This window comes from Meleagris gallopavo, chromosome 5 (assembly GCF_000146605.3).
Source record: "Meleagris gallopavo isolate NT-WF06-2002-E0010 breed Aviagen turkey brand Nicholas breeding stock chromosome 5, Turkey_5.1, whole genome shotgun sequence".
NCBI classification, from domain to species: Eukaryota; Metazoa; Chordata; class Aves; order Galliformes; family Phasianidae; genus Meleagris; species Meleagris gallopavo.
Window position 1 is genome coordinate 37,198,846 of NC_015015.2, and position 16,930 is coordinate 37,215,775.

General features: G+C 41.2%; 2 protein-coding genes across 4 annotated transcripts in view; one reads left to right on the forward strand and one right to left on the reverse strand.

Annotated features, from left to right (window-relative positions):
* Window positions 1-5,668, forward strand: part of EIF2B2 (eukaryotic translation initiation factor 2B subunit beta) — a 6,451-nt gene extending 783 nt beyond the window's left edge. Inside the window, exons 2-9 of the mRNA XM_010711739.3 lie at window positions 5-86; window positions 728-848; window positions 1,403-1,551; window positions 2,229-2,392; window positions 2,666-2,761; window positions 3,354-3,491; window positions 4,185-4,251; window positions 5,200-5,668. Coding sequence (XP_010710041.2) covers window positions 5-86; window positions 728-848; window positions 1,403-1,551; window positions 2,229-2,392; window positions 2,666-2,761; window positions 3,354-3,491; window positions 4,185-4,251; window positions 5,200-5,357 — 975 coding nt within the window. The 3' untranslated portion in view covers window positions 5,358-5,668. The remainder of the gene's footprint in view (window positions 1-4; window positions 87-727; window positions 849-1,402; window positions 1,552-2,228; window positions 2,393-2,665; window positions 2,762-3,353; window positions 3,492-4,184; window positions 4,252-5,199) is intronic.
* A 964-nt stretch (window positions 5,669-6,632) lies between these two features.
* The window catches only part of MLH3 (mutL homolog 3), a 17,842-nt gene continuing 7,544 nt past the window's right edge, over window positions 6,633-16,930 (reverse strand). For 2 of the 3 annotated variants that reach the window (XM_019615752.2, XM_010711735.3), the window contains 10 exons: window positions 16,611-16,681; window positions 15,521-15,625; window positions 13,767-13,839; window positions 13,093-13,164; window positions 11,970-12,078; window positions 9,410-9,566; window positions 8,889-8,912; window positions 8,620-8,698; window positions 7,718-7,869; window positions 6,633-7,095 (listed from right to left, as the gene is read on the reverse strand). In XM_019615752.2, the coding sequence (XP_019471297.1) occupies window positions 7,012-7,095; window positions 7,718-7,869; window positions 8,620-8,698; window positions 8,889-8,912; window positions 9,410-9,566; window positions 11,970-12,078; window positions 13,093-13,164; window positions 13,767-13,839; window positions 15,521-15,625; window positions 16,611-16,681 (926 nt within the window). In that variant the 3' untranslated portion in view covers window positions 6,633-7,011. The remainder of the gene's footprint in view (window positions 7,096-7,717; window positions 7,870-8,619; window positions 8,699-8,888; window positions 8,913-9,409; window positions 9,567-11,969; window positions 12,079-13,092; window positions 13,165-13,766; window positions 13,840-15,520; window positions 15,626-16,610; window positions 16,682-16,930) is intronic. The other variant, XM_019615753.1, reaches the window with a different exon arrangement.

Sequence of the window (16,930 nt, forward strand, 5' to 3'; positions counted from 1 at the left end):
GCAGAGGCCGCGCTCCGAGGACACGGCGCGGCAAACGCTGTCGCTGCTGCGAAAGATCATCGCGCACGGGCGGTGGGGATGGGCCGGTGAGGGCCGGGCTGCGGCCTGGCGGGGGAGGGCGGCAGCGGGGAGCCCCGGGAGCTTTGAGGGCGGGGCTCCGAGCGTGGCCGGCGGGGCTGGGTTCCCTCTGAATCGCTGTGCCTTTCGCTGGTGTCTGCCCGCACCCTTCACCCACCCCGAGACCGTCAGAGCTGTGCCGTGGGCTGGGATTGGGCTTAGGCTTCCTTCTTTTGTCGGCAGAAGCTGTTTCTGTATTCCTAGCAAAAGCTTCTTGGGATGTGGCTCCCACTTTTAGGTAGTTAATTTCAGCGTCCTCAGTTTGCCATCCTGTGCATGGGTATACGTAAAGGTCTTTCTAAAAGCTCGGTGATGTCAGTCAGAATGCTGATCATCTCACCTGCAGATGAATTTCCTCTTTCTCCTTACTCATCTCTTATGATCTTCCATAAGTTCCGAGTCTGCACTGTATGCAGGTGATTCATGTTACCCAAAAATCCTCTGGTGCAAACTGTGGCGTTGCTTTTTGCACGCGTCTGTGCTTTGCCTTGGCGTTGTGTTACCGGTGTCAGCGTCTGGGTGCGGGGCTGTTCTGAGGTGGATGAGCAGGTCTGACACGTGCACGGGGCAGCCACAGGCAGTTTATAACTGAGGCTGTCCCCTCTTTCAGGGGAGCTGATGGATCTGATCCGGACGGAGGGCCAGCGGATGACAGCAGCACAGCCATCCGAGACCACCGTGGGCAACATGGTGCGGCGTGTGCTGAAGGTCATTCGGGAGGAGTACGGCCGGTGAGGTGCTCCTTGTGCTCTCTCTGCCCCTCCAAGAACCCAGAGCAGGCTCCTGCAGTGTGTTTTGCCTTTGTGAGATCGCTTTGGTTTCTATCACCCACTGTTCCAGCATCTTCAGAGGGATTCGATAAGTTTGATAATAGAGGGAAGGGCACCAGTATCAATGGACCAGTGGTTTTCAAAGTAGCTGATGACGTTTCCTCTAGTGAATGCAAAAGCTCCCCTCCCCAGAGCAGTCTGGGTTCTGACCTGGCCACTTCTATTGCATCCCCAGGAGGGTCTGTTCCACTGCAGCAGTAGCTGTGAGTACTGCTCTCCACTTGCTGTGCTTGGATGCAACTTTGGGAAGTGCTCACTGGCAGAGCTTCAGGTTCTGCCAGAGATGGCTAGGGAAGCTCTTCGGTGTGACATGATCCCTGCATACGGTTTTCCTTCCTCTCCCTTCACACCCACGTGCTGTGCTGTGCTGTGGGGATGCTAGCTTAGGAGCTGCTTTGTGTTAGGCTCTGCACCTGCATGCTCTCCTGAGGCTGAAGGGCTCTTTTTCTCTGCAGACTTCATGGGCGCAGTGAGGAAAGTGATCAGCAAGATTCCCTGCACAAACTTCTGACTTCTGGAGGACTGAGTGAGGATTTCAGCACTCCCTACCCTTCTCTCAGAGCAAACGTTATTGAAGCTATCAATGAGCTGCTAATAGAGCTAGGTACGGGTGAGGCTGAAATAGCTCATGAACAGTGATCTCTGTGGGATGGGGCTGATGCTTCCTTTTGCACTTACCTGGAAAGATGACACTGAAGAACTGGGTGGTTTAATCTGAAGTAATGGGAGTAGGCTGTGCTTTTTTTGGTGCAAAGAAGCATCAGAAATAGCCCACGCTATTTGTTTTTTGGGAAGTCTTAAACTGAGCCCTGTGAAATAGAGTATCAGCAACCTGCCAAGGTTGGATGTCATCCCTATAAGCATTATTTCACCCTTTTGCCCAAAGTACTGGGATGTGTTTTTCTTATCCTACAACCTTGTAACAGAACAGACATGTAGTGCTCCTCCTGAAGCCTAGGTCTCCTTTCTGTGTGGTTGTAGTGCTGCTGAACTGTAAAACTGGAACTTCCATCATGTAGGCATGGTGCTTGCCTGGTGCTGGCACAGCCCACTTCTCTAGTGGTGGAGTTCTCAGCAAGGCCATTTCTCTCAGGAGCACAGGGTGTTCAAGGGCCCACTTCTTGCTTCCTCTCCACTGGAGAATAGAGTGGGGAAAAAAAGGCTGCTTCTGCTCTACCAGAGTTTGTAGTGTCACTCTAGTAAAATATGTTACTGGAGCACAGCTGCACAGATGTTGCTTTTGCTGGCTTCTTTTCCACTCATAACTTCATTCTGTTACAGAGGGCACCACCGACAACATTGCCATGCAGGCACTGGAGCACATCCATTCCAATGAGGTGATCATGACCATCGGCTACTCACGCACTGTTGAGGCCTTCCTGAAGGAAGCTGCCCGCAAACGGAAGTTCCAGGTCATTGTGGCAGAATGTGCACCTTTCTGTCAGGTAAGGCCCAGGCTGTGTTGTCATACATATTCTTGTATCTGGAGACAAGCTGTCAGCAGAACATCTGCTGAAGGGGAACGTTACAGGAATGCTTCTGCAGTTGAAAGACTAAAGACAACTCGTTCTTCTCTCTGTCCTTCAGTCAGAGGGCTGTGTTTGTGGTCCGCTGCTTGATGTTTTGTGTAGTTCAGCAGGAATTGAGTGCTAATATCTCTACAACTACAGTGCAGGAGCTGGGTTTCAGGGACACGACTATATTCTCCCTCTTTTCAGGGTCATGAAATGGCTGTCCGCCTATCTAAAGAGAACATCGAAACTACGGTCATGAGTGATGCCGCTATTTTTGCTGTCATGTCTCGAGTCAACAAGGTAAGGAGGGCTTTGCTACTGGTGGGAGTTTATGGCAGGTTTGATGCTTGGGCCTTCCAAATCCGCTACAGATCCTATCTGTGATTTATGTCCTTCTTCAGTGATACTCAAAATTGTAATAATCCCTGTTTACAGATAGGAGATGTTATGCAATCCCTAATAATTGTGATGACTCTATCAGCATAGTGATAGGATTTTCTGCCTTAGTCACTAATGATCAGAAAAGTTGTGAGAATCCAAGCCGGGAGAGCAATGAAATCACCTGCACAAGCTTACTTTGTAGGCTTGTAGCAGAACAGGGAACACAATCCAGCTTCTGCATGGTAGTCTCTGCAGTAGAGCATATGTTTGTCCTTTTAAGTTCTCTATGCTGGCATCACTGTGTTGGAGTTGTGCTCTTGTTGGGAGAGGAACATATTGGTGCAGAGCCAATGCCACATGAAACAGATCAGGCATGCAGGTGCCCTGCAACTCCAGCTGCTTGCTGGCTGCTCTGACAAACTCCATCTTATCCAGAAGGGTGTCAGCCAGGAAGCTCAGCTTCCTCAGTTTGCTGTGGTACATGCTCTCTAATGCTAATTTGTCTTTTAAGGTTATCATTGGTACAAAGACAATCCTGGCCAATGGTGCACTGATTGCTGTGAGTGGTACTCACACTCTGGCACTAGCAGCTAAACACCACTCCACGCCACTCATTGTATGTGCCCCCATGTTCAAGCTCTCACCCCAGGTAAGCACAGCACCTCTTCAGTTCTGCACCTTCTTTAAAGAGAGATAAGGGAGTGATACTTTGCTTGTGAAAGCTTAGGGTGTTCAGCACCACATGGCCCAAGGTAGGATTGGTAGATGAGTCATCTCCTCCATGTAGTGCTGTTATTTCAGATAGGAGATCTTCACCCAAATCTGGCACAGGTCAAGGTCTCAAAGCTCTCCCTGCAATGCTAAATTCTTTGCAAAATCTGCTGAGTAATAGGTGCACAGAGTATAAGGTTGCCACTAGATGAGTGAGCCAATGCTACCAGAGAGTGACATCACCATTCTTTTTCTTCTGTATGTATTTTTAGTAGTGAAAGATCCTTTGTACCTACAGAAGTGGTAGATGGGGATGCTCTCTACTATTTCCTATGCTCAGTATTTTCAGTGTTGTCAGATTAAATTGCAGACTGAAAAGTCACATCTCTGCTCTGGTTCCCTAGGCATTGCAAAAGGGCAGGCAGGCCACAGTAGGTTCTAGAAGCTCCTTTCACTATAGATGCTACTGAAGTAGTGGGCACGGGTATTATGTGATTGTTGTAAAGAACTTTATTGTTCCCTGGCAAATCTTCTTCCACTGCTTCAGTTCCTTCTAGCACCCAGGATGTTTTCACTAGGATAATGAGATGCTTTTTATTTTCTTGACCTTCTTGTACTCTGTCTCATTCAGTTCCCTAACGAAGAAGATTCATTCCACAAGTTTGTGTCACCACAGGAAGTGCTGCCATTCACAGAAGGTACTGGTCAAGCTAGTCCAGGCAGTGGTCATTTTATATTCTATTTTATATTATAAAATATTTTACATTTGTTGGGTTTTTTTGTTTGTTTGTTTTTTAATGTTCGGTACAAAATGTTAATGTAAGACTGTCCAAGACCCCAAATCCTTTCCTATTATCTTAAGAAAAAAAAAAAGTGCTGGGAACCATTCTGTTTTATATGTAGCTTTTTTATTATAGAGAATACAGAAAAGTTTTTTTTGGAACATTATCCATCTTTTTAGTTTTGCTTCTGGTCTGCATTGTTCAGCATTTTAGTGTAGGATTGTGATAATGGTGCCAGACAGGTGGCAATTTCCTGTGGGACACAACAGATGCCCAACAAAAAACGCAGCTTGCTTTTCTTCCCAAAACTCACATAATTTCTTGAAACTTTGTTACTGAGTTTCAACAGTCAGATCAGATATCTCTGCAGTGAGTTTTCCACACCAGTGTCCTCTTTAGAAAGGTGGCTGCTCACAGTCTCCCCTTTCAGGTAGGAATGTTACTTTCAATGACAAATTTTTGTGTGATAGACTTCTGAAACTAATATATTAAGTTTAGCTCAGGTTTGCTTTTGGCCTTATGAGCTTTTGTTTAGGTGGTAACTTTGGCGGCATTGGGATATAAATTCTACTTCCAAATTAGCAGGCTTGCTATGAGTTAGTAAATCTGCATCACAGAGGATTTGGGGCTACTATCAGTAAAAACTACCAAAAGAGCAGAGGATGTTGCTCCAATCCAAGATTGTTGTATACTTATAATTCAAAGGCATTGGTGAGGAACTTGAAAAGGATTCAGGATATCCCAGTAAGGACTTCAGGATGTCATGGGCCCAACCAGTTTCTCTAGGAACTCAGGAAGACGTGCAGAAGGCTAAATATACTTTGTTTGGTTTGCTTATGTCTTAATACTCTCTTTTCTTTTCAGGGGAGATCCTGGCAAAGACCAATGTTCATTGCCCAGTGTTCGACTATGTCCCTCCAGAGCTCATTACTCTCTTCATTTCTAACATTGGGGGTAATGCACCTTCTTACATCTACCGCCTCATGAGCGAGCTCTACCATCCAGATGATTATGAACTCTAACACCAAGAAGCATATCACTGTCCAGACTTGCCCTGTCTTTCTCTTTAGAAAGATACAGCAGCTAATTAAAGCAGATGTTGCAAAGGTGAGTTGCTGTTGGGAACTGGTAGGGAATACATTCGGCGCAATCTTACCTACCAAAAAGCAGCAGAAGACAGTTCTTGTACTTGTCCTGAACCCTCTGCTTTGTTACAAGCCACATGAAGATGCTCACCAGTTTTGAAACAGCAAAACATCATTTTCTGGGGCAGCTGCGCTGTTACTTCAAAGCATGCTGCAATAAATGCTGTTTACAGTGCTCTCAGTGTTAATCATTTTCCATGCAGAATTTGTTTCCTTAAATAATCAGGGTTTTATGAGTGCAGTGAGCTGCCTGTTCTTGTGCTGCAGTAGTAAGGTTAAGGTGTGCTTTCACCTAAAATGTAATTGCCAATGACCATGTGCTTCAAAACTGAACTTTTGGTAGATCTTTTGGACAAGTTTTGTTAAGCTACTGAAATACAAACCAGCTTTGTGGAAAATGCTGGAACAGAAATTCCGTTCTTGATGAAAGGCAAACTGCAGAAGGCCTGTCAGCAAGTTTGTTCGCCTCTGGATCAGAAGGCAGAACTCAAGTTCTTGCTTCTCTTATTTTAGTCTGAGGCCCTTCCCTCTCTTTTACTAGCAGTGACTAGTTATTCTTCTTGGCTAGACATCTTGTCTTATTCTGAAACTTCATGCTTTTTGTGAGGGGCAGCATAGAACGTCTTAGAAATCTCAGGCTCTTGCAGGGCGATCAGATCATTTCTTAGTCCCTTTTATCAATGTATGCTAATATACTACACCACAGCTGAGGCACCAAAGGAAAGAAGCTTCCACTCCTTGTTTTGTTTTTGAAACAGCAGATGTCAAGATCTGATTTGTTTTCAAGTTGCTTTTTTACACAGAACAAACATACCAGTGATTATCTTTTACTGTTTTAAAATGATTATCTCCTATCTAGCTGAGAATGTGATACAAAATAGAACTGGAACCTGTGGAAAGAAAACTGTCTGCCAATTGTAAGAAATGCAATGAGCTGTTTCGTTGTTTCTGTACACTGATAAAGTGGGGCTATGCTAGGGTTTAGAAATCACTCACTCAAGAATGCAAACTGCAGGGAGGTGGGAGAAAACAGCTGGGTGTGTCATTGATTACCTAGTTAAAAAGACATAGGCCTACCTAAGCCTATGTCAAACCTGTTGTTTACTAAGAAGCTGGTCAGTCCTCATTCCAAGCACTGTCAGAAACCTAAGGTAAGTTTAATTAATTTTATTAATAAATACCTCTTCCATTTCAAACACTCTAAAATACATTAATTAAAAGTCTCTGTATTACATTGAATTCTGCCATGCTTGCAGTAACTGTGACTGGATGCAACTTCTTGACATCAGTAGTCAAGCACTGACGTGTGACTCAGGTTTACAACACAGTTCCTTAGTGCTGAAGATGCTTCTCCAAGCTCCAAGAGCGGGCTGCTGTCATGTTCTTCTGGCTGGTCTCTTGTTAGGTCAGTGCTCAGGGCAAAACTTTGGTTACTGCGCTGGCTTGAGAACATTGCTCCACACAAGATGTTGTTTAACAACAAGAGAACCTGGGATTGTGCCAACACTTATGGAATCTGCAGTTTGCAGTCTTACCTTTTTTGGTTAGGGTCTCTGTTTCCAAACAGTTGCCATGCTCGCACCATTTTCCGCAGTCTAGCCAAATTAGGTTTAGGCTGGAGGGAGAAAAATTTAGAAGTGCTAAGTCATAAATAAACCAACTTCAGTGCCTCCATATTCGTTTCTCTACTAGAAACGTTCCCATTTTTTTCATGTCTAATTCAAAGTCCCACATGATTTCCAACAGAAGCTAATTTAATAACTTATTATAGTATATTTGCAAAAGGGAAAGAGTTAGGATATTTATTTATTTATTTATTTAAAGTTTTCGTGTTGCTATGTCTTTGCTTTCTTTCCCCCCATTTTATGGCATCTTCAGCTTTGGGGAAGTAGGTGTTTAATCTTTAGCATCTTTGCTCCCGGCAGAATATCTGCATTTACATGTTTTCAAAGTTTTACACTCATAAACTGTAACTACTTTAAATACATGCTCAACTTTAAACATTAGTTGACTCCATTCAAGTCAGTGCAGTCATTCAAATGGAACATGGTAAGATCTTTGCCAAAGTTTTTGCAGAGCAGAGGCTTAATTCTCTCAAGTTTTATTTTACTAATAACAGCTACATAAAAGTTCAAGTAAGATGCAGCAGTGGTGGTTCTATTTCTAACACACGTACATGATATGCCTCTGATAATCCAGAGCATACTGCTCTCTTCTGGTACCCCACACAGTAGTACCTGCATTTCCTGCTGTAGATGGTCAATGTCTGCAAGGGGCATCATGGAAGGTCTTCCATGAGCACATTGGAAGGGCAGCTGGCAAGATGACAAAGCTTCCATGAGCCGACAGCTCTCTTCTGAAGTCAAACTGTCATTAAACTTAATAGCTCCTGGAACAACATAAAATTCTTGCACATGCTGCCAGAGAGAACTCAAATCACCCAACAGACCTCCCTCCACTACTGCTACTTACAAAGAAAATAAGGCAGCTCCCAGAGAAGACAGACTAACGGCAAAAGCTGGCTTAAGGCTTAGCTCAATGATCCACGCTGTTGCATAACGATCAGCTATCCAAAGCCCAAACTGTTTCATCTAATCCAATTCTAACGGATTGCAGGATTATTAGATTCTAGCTTTTCAGATAGATAGTGTTGTAATAGACTTTTTTTTTAGGGCTGAAGATGCAATCAGCTCACATGTCAAAAGATAGTAAAACTAGAAGATAGCCTTTATCAATTCTATAGAACTGATATGAGTTCTATACACTTGCCACTGACAGGCATGAGCTCCAAAAGCAAACGCCAGCCCTGCCAATAAGTCCTTTCTCAAAAGTGGGCACTTAATGGCATCCAGAGAAAATTAAAGCAGAACATTACAAGAAGTGTCTGTTATCTTTAGCTTCCACAGATTCACAAGGCTATCTGCAATCTCTGTCTTGCCTTTTAGCCATGAAAGCCATTCTTTAGAATGCAGTGACACACCATGAAAACGGGCTGTTATCTCCTCATCCCTATGAAATAGTCTGTAACCCTGCAATTCCTGCAAACACACTCTGAAACCACTACCCCAGGAATTATGTCGTAAGGAAATAGCAAGGCTGAAAAATAAATGGAAGAATGAAAGAAATGTAGTTTCCCTACCGTGACAGGCTTGGGAAGCTAACACCTTCAGAAATGTCAGAGGCATTGTCCCTCGTGCTCCTCCCGTGGTCTGCACTAGCTAAAATTAGTAAGAGAACATCATCTTACATTCCATTTAATAGGAAGAACAGGGAGAACTGCAACAAGAATGAGCTTCAAATGACCTAAATTTACATCTCTTGTTTGGTGCTTAACACACTTATTCCCTCCAGTTCTTTCAATAAGCTTTGCATTATTCCAGTCAATTTTAGAAGCAGAGAGCTACTCACCTCAACTTGTTCTTTAATAAACTCCTGAAAAGAAAAAGATAAGACAGTAAGTTGGTATTTCTCACTTTCACTGCCCAAATCCCTCTTCTCCACATCTGTGTATAATTTCAGTTCTGGATACACCCCAGGAAAAATGACGCAGTTGCTTGTACACTGGCCACAGAAAAAGATCCAGGTGCAAGTCCTGATCTCCCCAAGTCTTTTCAGACTTGAATCTAGTGACTTGGTTTCTCTGCATCAATTTCCTTAAAAGGATGAGCAGAAAACTGATTAAACATCTGAAGCACCTACTACATTTCTTTGCTTTTCCACTATTTCAAGTCTGAAACAGATTTCTGTCATTTCTGTTATAGTTCAGGGATTTCAACTATAGGATTGTTTAGCTACTAAAAGAGATGGCACCTACACTGGCCAAGTGACTTCTTTGTCTCTCTTATAAGAAAGATACGCTATACTTTGGGTCTTTAACACAGAAAAAAAGCCAGTATCACAAATTGCTTTGATCCATATCCACAGCTGACCTCCACAATGCTTTTATTGACAGGTTGTCTTTTCCGTCGTAGTTCATTGGCCTCTCTTTCTGTAAAACACAGTGGCACTTTCTTCACTAGAATCAAGTTGTTGATCTCAGGAAATGATAATTCAAGGCCCAGATCCTTCAAATTTTTGTAGCAGCACCTGAAGAAAAAACAAAACAAAACAAAACAACAAGCAAAACAGAAATAAGACAGAAGCAGCTACTTCTTCACAGTTTAAGTATATATTTGTGTAATCTCTGCATTTCTTCCGAAAAGTTTCTGATCTTGAAAATCATATTGAGATTCCAGTTAATTTTTCCCTTTACTCTGCATTCTACCCCAATTTTTCACTCCAATCAACTATACGTATTGTATGATCCTCAGCCACAAGATCCAGATACAATATTTCTGTACTTCACAGAGAGCTTTACATTATTTAAATGTTTACATTTTTATTTTCTAAAGATGCACAAGATGTCTGATTCAAGGAAAAATTACCAAGTTATCACACAAACAGCAACACTACACATCCTCCAAACATTAAAGTTATGCACTACAAAGACTGCTTTAAGTCTAGCCGGAAAAATGGTGATTTCAGTTGACACGTAACAGCAAATTTTATGACAGAAAAATATTTTAAGAGATTTATGCTGGTCTAAAGAACTCATATCCTGTTAAATAAGGCAAAGAGAGCCAAGGAAAGAACAATCTTTAATTAATCTGACACGTGTCTCCCTATGGATTGAAAAATACACAAAAAAGAGGAGAACTTGTCATCAAAAAGAGAAGAAACTGTCAGCAATCATTATCAAATAGTTTGATGTATGTGTACACTTTGGTGATTTCTACATTAAACAGCAACACTTCAAAAATCCCCTCTATATTTCACTGTCATGGCAGTTCAATAAGCCAGCAGAGCAAGCAGTTTGTGCTATCAGCTGTAGCCAAAACCAACAGACAAAATACTAAGTGTGGATGTAACAGACAGAAGACAGGGGAACAATTGCAAAGCTGCTGCAGAAATCAGTGGGATACTGTCATTTGGTATATTGTATTCGGTTTTGGCCATCAAAAGTAGATATAAAGATATTCAAAGATTAGTGTAAAAATAATTCAGAGTTGACCTAGGGGCACTGAAAATATTGTGGTATTGGCAAGAATATCATTAAAGGATAGAAACAAAGGCATCCAAATATTGTTGAATTATGAGCAGGTTATATTCTCACATTTTTCATACAGCAGGTGGTACATAATGGTGCTTTACACTTTCCTCTACAATTTCTGGTATTTGCCATTGTTACACAAAAGAGTTACCAAACATATACCAGTGATACTGTTATGATTGGAATACACCAAAAAGGACATTCCACCAAACAAGTGTATCCCTAAAATAGGCAGCAATTTTAATAAAGAGTGATTTAAAAGCTATTGAGTTTGCCAAAGGCATCACAAAAAAGGAGAGTTTGAGAATAACAATGAAGGAGACCTGTGGAAGTTAGCAGAGAACTTCAACTGAACATGAAGAACAACATGGGAAAAAGAAACAAACACAAATGCATGTGGCAAGGGACAATCAGGGATATTTTGAGGAGATAAAAATGATTGATTAGTGTTCAATATGTGTATAACAGATCAGCAATAAATTTGTATTTGGAGCTGGGAGCTGGGATTGTTCAGTCTGGAGAAGAGGAGGCTCAGGGGAGACCTTGTTGCTCTCTATAACTACCTGAAGGGAGGTTGTAATGAGCTGGGGATCGGCCTCTTCTTTCGTGTAACTGGTGACAGGACTAGAGGGAATGGTTTCAAGCTGCGCCAGGGGAGATTCAGGCTGGATGTTAGGAAATACTACTTCACTGAAAGAGTGGTCAGGCACTGGAATGGGCTGCCCAGGGAGGTGGTGGAGTCACGGATCCTGGAGATGCTCAAGGAATGTTTGGATTTTGTGTTGAGGGATGCAATTTAGTGAGAACTATTTGTGATAGGTGGATGGTTGGACTGGGTGATCTTGCAGGTCTTTTCCAACCTTGGTGTTTCTGTGATTCTGTATCTAGTTCTAAACTCTTGCAATACAAAAGTTAAATCTCCTAACGGTAACTAGTACACCAATCTGAAACATTTGGGAAACAGTGCTCATTAGTTAGTCTTGGCAGACATCTGGAATTAAGGAATGCAATTTTGAAGGATTCACAATACAAGCTTTCCATAGCCCATCCCTCTCCTCTCCAATAGTCTATTAAATCAGTTCCTATATCTATACTACGGGCACTGCACTCCAAGTCCTGGTCTCCAGACAGCAGGATCTACTGGAGACTTCTGGGACACTCCTCTGGCTCATGCATCAGTTTGGTTTGCCACAGAAACCACAGAATATTGCAGTGGCACAGGGATGGCACACCATGGGGCTTTGTCTTGAGATGTAATGATGAGCCCAAGAAGCACACCTATTTTCCACACTATAGATACAGCCAACTGGTTTCTGCTCAGGAAACAATCAACAGATGTGGTAACCCAGTGAGATATTGAAATCTTCCCCCAAAGTTTAGCACTACTGGCCATTACTAACCATAGAATTCTTCTTTGCTCTTCTGTAACTTCAATTTCTAAAGGGGGAGAGACAGAGGAAGACAGAAATTTCTTCTTGCCACATGCGGCAGCTTCCTTCTCATAGGAATCTGTGAATGAAACATTTAGAAATATGCCTCTTTGAATACTTATGCAGGCATTGCCCTTTATGACCCCATGGTTTGGCATGTAATCCTCTGTTTGGATTAAAAGTGACCACAAAATGCCTTCTCCTGAAACTTGTGGAGGACTGGGAATGTCACAAACTAGACATCTAGTCCCAGGGGAGAAGTTGGTTAATGCCACTTTGTTTTTTTCCCACCGGTTCCAAAAAAGAGTCACCCTAAATAGCAAGAAAAACCTACTGATATATTTAGTCCAACTCACACACAGCAATTTTTTCCACAGAAAAAATCTCTCATAAATGGCATTAAAATACTACTCATTAAGCATCTCTCCCTTCAGTCTTCAACTTTATTCAGTCCCTCACCAAAAGGAGCAGATTTCCTGGAAACATCTCTGCAGGAACTGCACAGTATTTCTCAATGAAAGAGAAAGTCAGTGACTTTTAAGCACTTGATGGATAGTTGTACTTTTTAAACACTGAAACCAATGGCTAATGGGCTTACAGAAAAGACCATTATCCCTTTGCAAACAGTTTCAGAATGTAAAAATTTTAGGCTTCAAGTGTGCTATTCAGCTAGAAAGGAACCAAACAAACTATGCTCTTTAGTCTGCACCCAATGTCTTATTCTTCACAGCATAATCACATACTCTTACTGATGTTTTTCTATTTCCTGTTCATTGTTTTTCCTATCTGTCTTCCTACTCTTTCATTACATCAGGCCTATTTTAATTTGATAGGTCTGTGTGGGTAGGGTGCATATTTTCTATTTCTGGAAATACCGTAACAATTTTCAGCTGCCAATACTATGACTCCTACAAATATTGAGCGGCTGCACTCTGCTAAAGATCAAGGTCAAAATGACAAATCAGTATTCTATTGGTTCCATATAGCCAAGATTTATTCTTATGACAACTTAGTAAGTGAGCTTTCCCTTTAAGACAGCTCTTGCTTGCACATTCCTGTGCACTACCTTTCCTGAAACAATCTGCATTCTCACCTGCAATAAGCTGCTCCAGGCGAATTCGTTCATGAGCTGCATGTTGGTCCACCAAAACCAAGAGGTTTCCACCTAAAAAAATGTACCACAAGAGATTAAAAATAGGTAACTTTGTAGCCACCAACCATGCAGGTTGGAAAGAAGAATGACCAGTAGGTTTTACAGGTGTGAAGTGAGGGGAAGACCAGTGGCAGAACAAAATCACTACAGAACTGAATGGAATGATCCGAATGAGTAATTTAAATTAAGGCAATTAGAAAATCTTGTCGATAGGAGTCTTCATTTAATTTCAGAACAAAAGCTGAGGTCATCAACAATGGCTCTGTTTAATACTATCTTTAAAATGTTACAAAAATTACTGATTTTGAAAGCCTTTTCTACACAGCTTCAGTAAGCTGCAGCAACAAATATATCCAGACACTGTGAAATCAGTCTGAAAGATGTTAGTAATTTGAGTATAATCTATTTTTATAATACTAATCTCAAGGTAATAGGAACATTCAATGATGTCCAAAATAAAGAGAAAGAAGATCCAGGAAATTTCATACGAAGAACTAACATTTTCCTCTACTCACAGTATCATCTCAAAGCAAGAAACAATACAAGCAGGTCTGTGTTCTCTCTGCAGTTTAAGTGCACTTGAGAGCTACCTTAGTACCTATAGCAGCTCTTACCTTCCTTTTTATCCATTTCATTCCTGGTGTTGATTACACAAGCAATGAATTTATTGTCCACTTGCTGAAGAACCTGAAAGATACTCAGAACAATCACTACCCAGTTGTAAAAGAAAGAGGTATTAGCAGGGGGACTAGAAATACGTCTTTTCTAATCTCGAAGGCTGAAAGAATTTGGCCTAGAAAAACCAACACTGTGAAATTATATAATTATTCTTTATAATGCAGTGAGGGGCTAAATATGGAAAAGGCAGCAATTCTTGTAGCAAGGCTAGAAGACAACACTGAAAGAAGGTCAAACAACCATAATTTGTCATGAAACAGTTTAGACTGGAATAAATAAGAAAGTTGCACATCCAAAAAAATAATCCTGAATCTGTCTTTTGAAAGAGAGTTACAAGCACAAGAGCTGTTAAGGTGGAAATTTACAGAATGGTGGTGTAGAAGCCTCCTGGAGCTGGGAATCAAAGCTGCTCACAGCTAGGAGGATATAAACAACCTTTTATAATTTGAGCTGTGTTTAAGTGTTTGTGCTAATCACTTGTAGTAACCAGGAAGCAACTTCTTCACTCTTTTTCTTATGCCTAACTTGCTTTTGAGAGTTGATTCTAACTTCCTCCCAAGCAGCGTACAGCAACCAGATCTACAGGTGGAATACTGAGCAGCAAAGCATCATGCTTTCAGTATCTAATTTTTATATTTAAATTAACAGATGCAAAATAAGGAAGGAGTCTCCCTGAGTCAGAGGTACAGAGCTCACTGTGAACACTGTCATACAACACATGCATTATCCACCTCTTAGGTAAAAATGAATAGATGATCCTATTTCTTAGAAGGGATACTAGACATTCATCATTTTTTCTATTCTTTTCCTTCTGTTTCACAGCTTTCTTCTCCTGCCATTTTGAAACACAATTTGTTTCTGCAATAACTTTATTTCTCTTGTTATTTCTGCACATGCGATGTAAAGAAGGGAGAATCATTCCCATCCTTCTCCACCCTGACCTTAATATTACCATGTCCCACCCAGTCAGAACCTGCAATTTCAAAGTCAGCAACCCGATCACACAAGAATAACGCCAGTTTGCAACCTGTTAGTCATTAATATGTAAGAGAGGGAGAGAATTCACTTTAAGATTTCTATAAATGCCAAGAATGTAAGCTGAAGCCATACATTTACATGAGCTTTTAAGTTAACTATCAAAATATACAATGAAAAAGCATTAAAATAGTTAGACTTCATGTTACAATGTTATTTTTAAGAATCACTTTTCAGAGCAGATATAAATCTTAAAAGGAAATTTCAAGTCTTTCCAGGAAATCTAGGACTTGCTTCTGAAATCACTCTGCTTAAGAATTAAATTTCTAAAGTCAATAAACGTAGAACCATAGGACACAGATTTCAGGAGCATACCAACTAGCAAATATTTACAAGAAATATAAAAAGCCGCCTGTTGAAATATCATTTAGTTAACAGTGTTTCAAAGCAGCAGCAAAAAGGCTGCTTCTTGATTTAACCATGCAGCCAAGGAATTTTAGTCATTTTGCAGATAGATGATTATCCTGATATTAAGACCTGGCTTGACATATGTGTCTGATGATATCATACACCAAGATTTCTGACTGTGTTTGTGAAAACTAAGGATATGATCTATTTCCCTAGATACCTCACTCCTACAAGGCAGAGACATCAGAAAATCCCAACGGCAGAGTGGGAATTATAGCATGAAAACTAGCAATAGTTCATATTGTACCTGCATTGAATGAATCATGTCTTTGGTAAAACGATAAGGATACAAAATATTATGAATTTTCACAGCAAGATTCTCAGCCTGACCGTTGGTCACATCAACAGCTATCTGTAAAAAAAAGTGAATTACATGAATAGTTTATAGGCTCAAGCCACCTATGATGAACGTGGGGAAAGAAAAAAAAATAAAGTCAGATTTGGGAAAAAAACGTTCTGGAAATAGCTCTTCATATTTTGACAAACCAAGCTTTCCACTCAATCATAGCACTAGTTAACGATACAATCTAGCAATCCCTCTGTTTCCATCCCCACTTATTTTCCCATCTGGGTATTACCTGCTAACTTCAGTGCATTCAGCTAATTGTGAATACCTATCAGAAAACCTGATGTTGACTACCAGCTAGGTAGGCTCCCAGCAGACTGAGTCACAAAAAATGTATCACCCTATAATGACTCAGAATCTGTCACTGTAACAAATGAATAGAACTGTTCCTTTTCAAAAATTCACCAGCAGGTGGTTTGTGACTCCATCTCCATTGTGTGCAGGTGGAAATGGTTACATACGTAAGTTTACACACTTACAACATGATGATTAAAGATAATACTGCCTCATGACAACAAAGGAAGTCTTTCTAAAAGTTCCAACACTGTTTCCCTCTCACATGCTAGAGTCCCGCTAGGCTACAAAAACAACTACAGTAAACTAAACGTTTAAGACCCATTGCATCCCAGAGGAGAAAGATGAGTTGTTTTACTCTGTCCACAAAGAGGACAGACAATATACTACCACTTTGCCATCTGACAACTTTTTAATTTTAAGATGAATGTTTCTGTAAAGAAGAAGATAGTTTACAAGAATGTTTTGCTTTTAAAATGATGGAAGGTAAAAGATTAGCCCAATATCTGCTTCTCCAAATGGAATACATGCACAAAAATGACTTACATATAAACCACCTATAAAACATAATTGCAAGGTCTGTAGTCTAAAATTTCACTGAATAAATTATACAGAACAGTCACAATACTTGCAGTTTTGGTCCCCATATCAGATAAAACAACTCCTGCGTTGGCATGAGATGCAAGATAATGCTTACCTCTGGGCAGCGAACAAAAACAGGATTATCCCATTCTGAAAGCATGGACTGCAGAGACTCGCCTTCACTGCCTGGGAAGGGACACACAGATAATACAGGGACTACCATGAGCTGTCAGCAGAAGGTACACTGGGTACCTCTAACTCACACGAGTGTAATTACATTTTTTTCCTTTAGTAAAATGGGAGAGTGTACAGATAAATAATGGAGCATGAGAGTGGGCTTCTCTATTGTTTGCTTTATCTAGAAGAGACCCTGTGCAGCTTCCTGAGCATGCTGCAGCACAATTCCACAGGCCCTGGAAATGAGGAGGGGAAAAA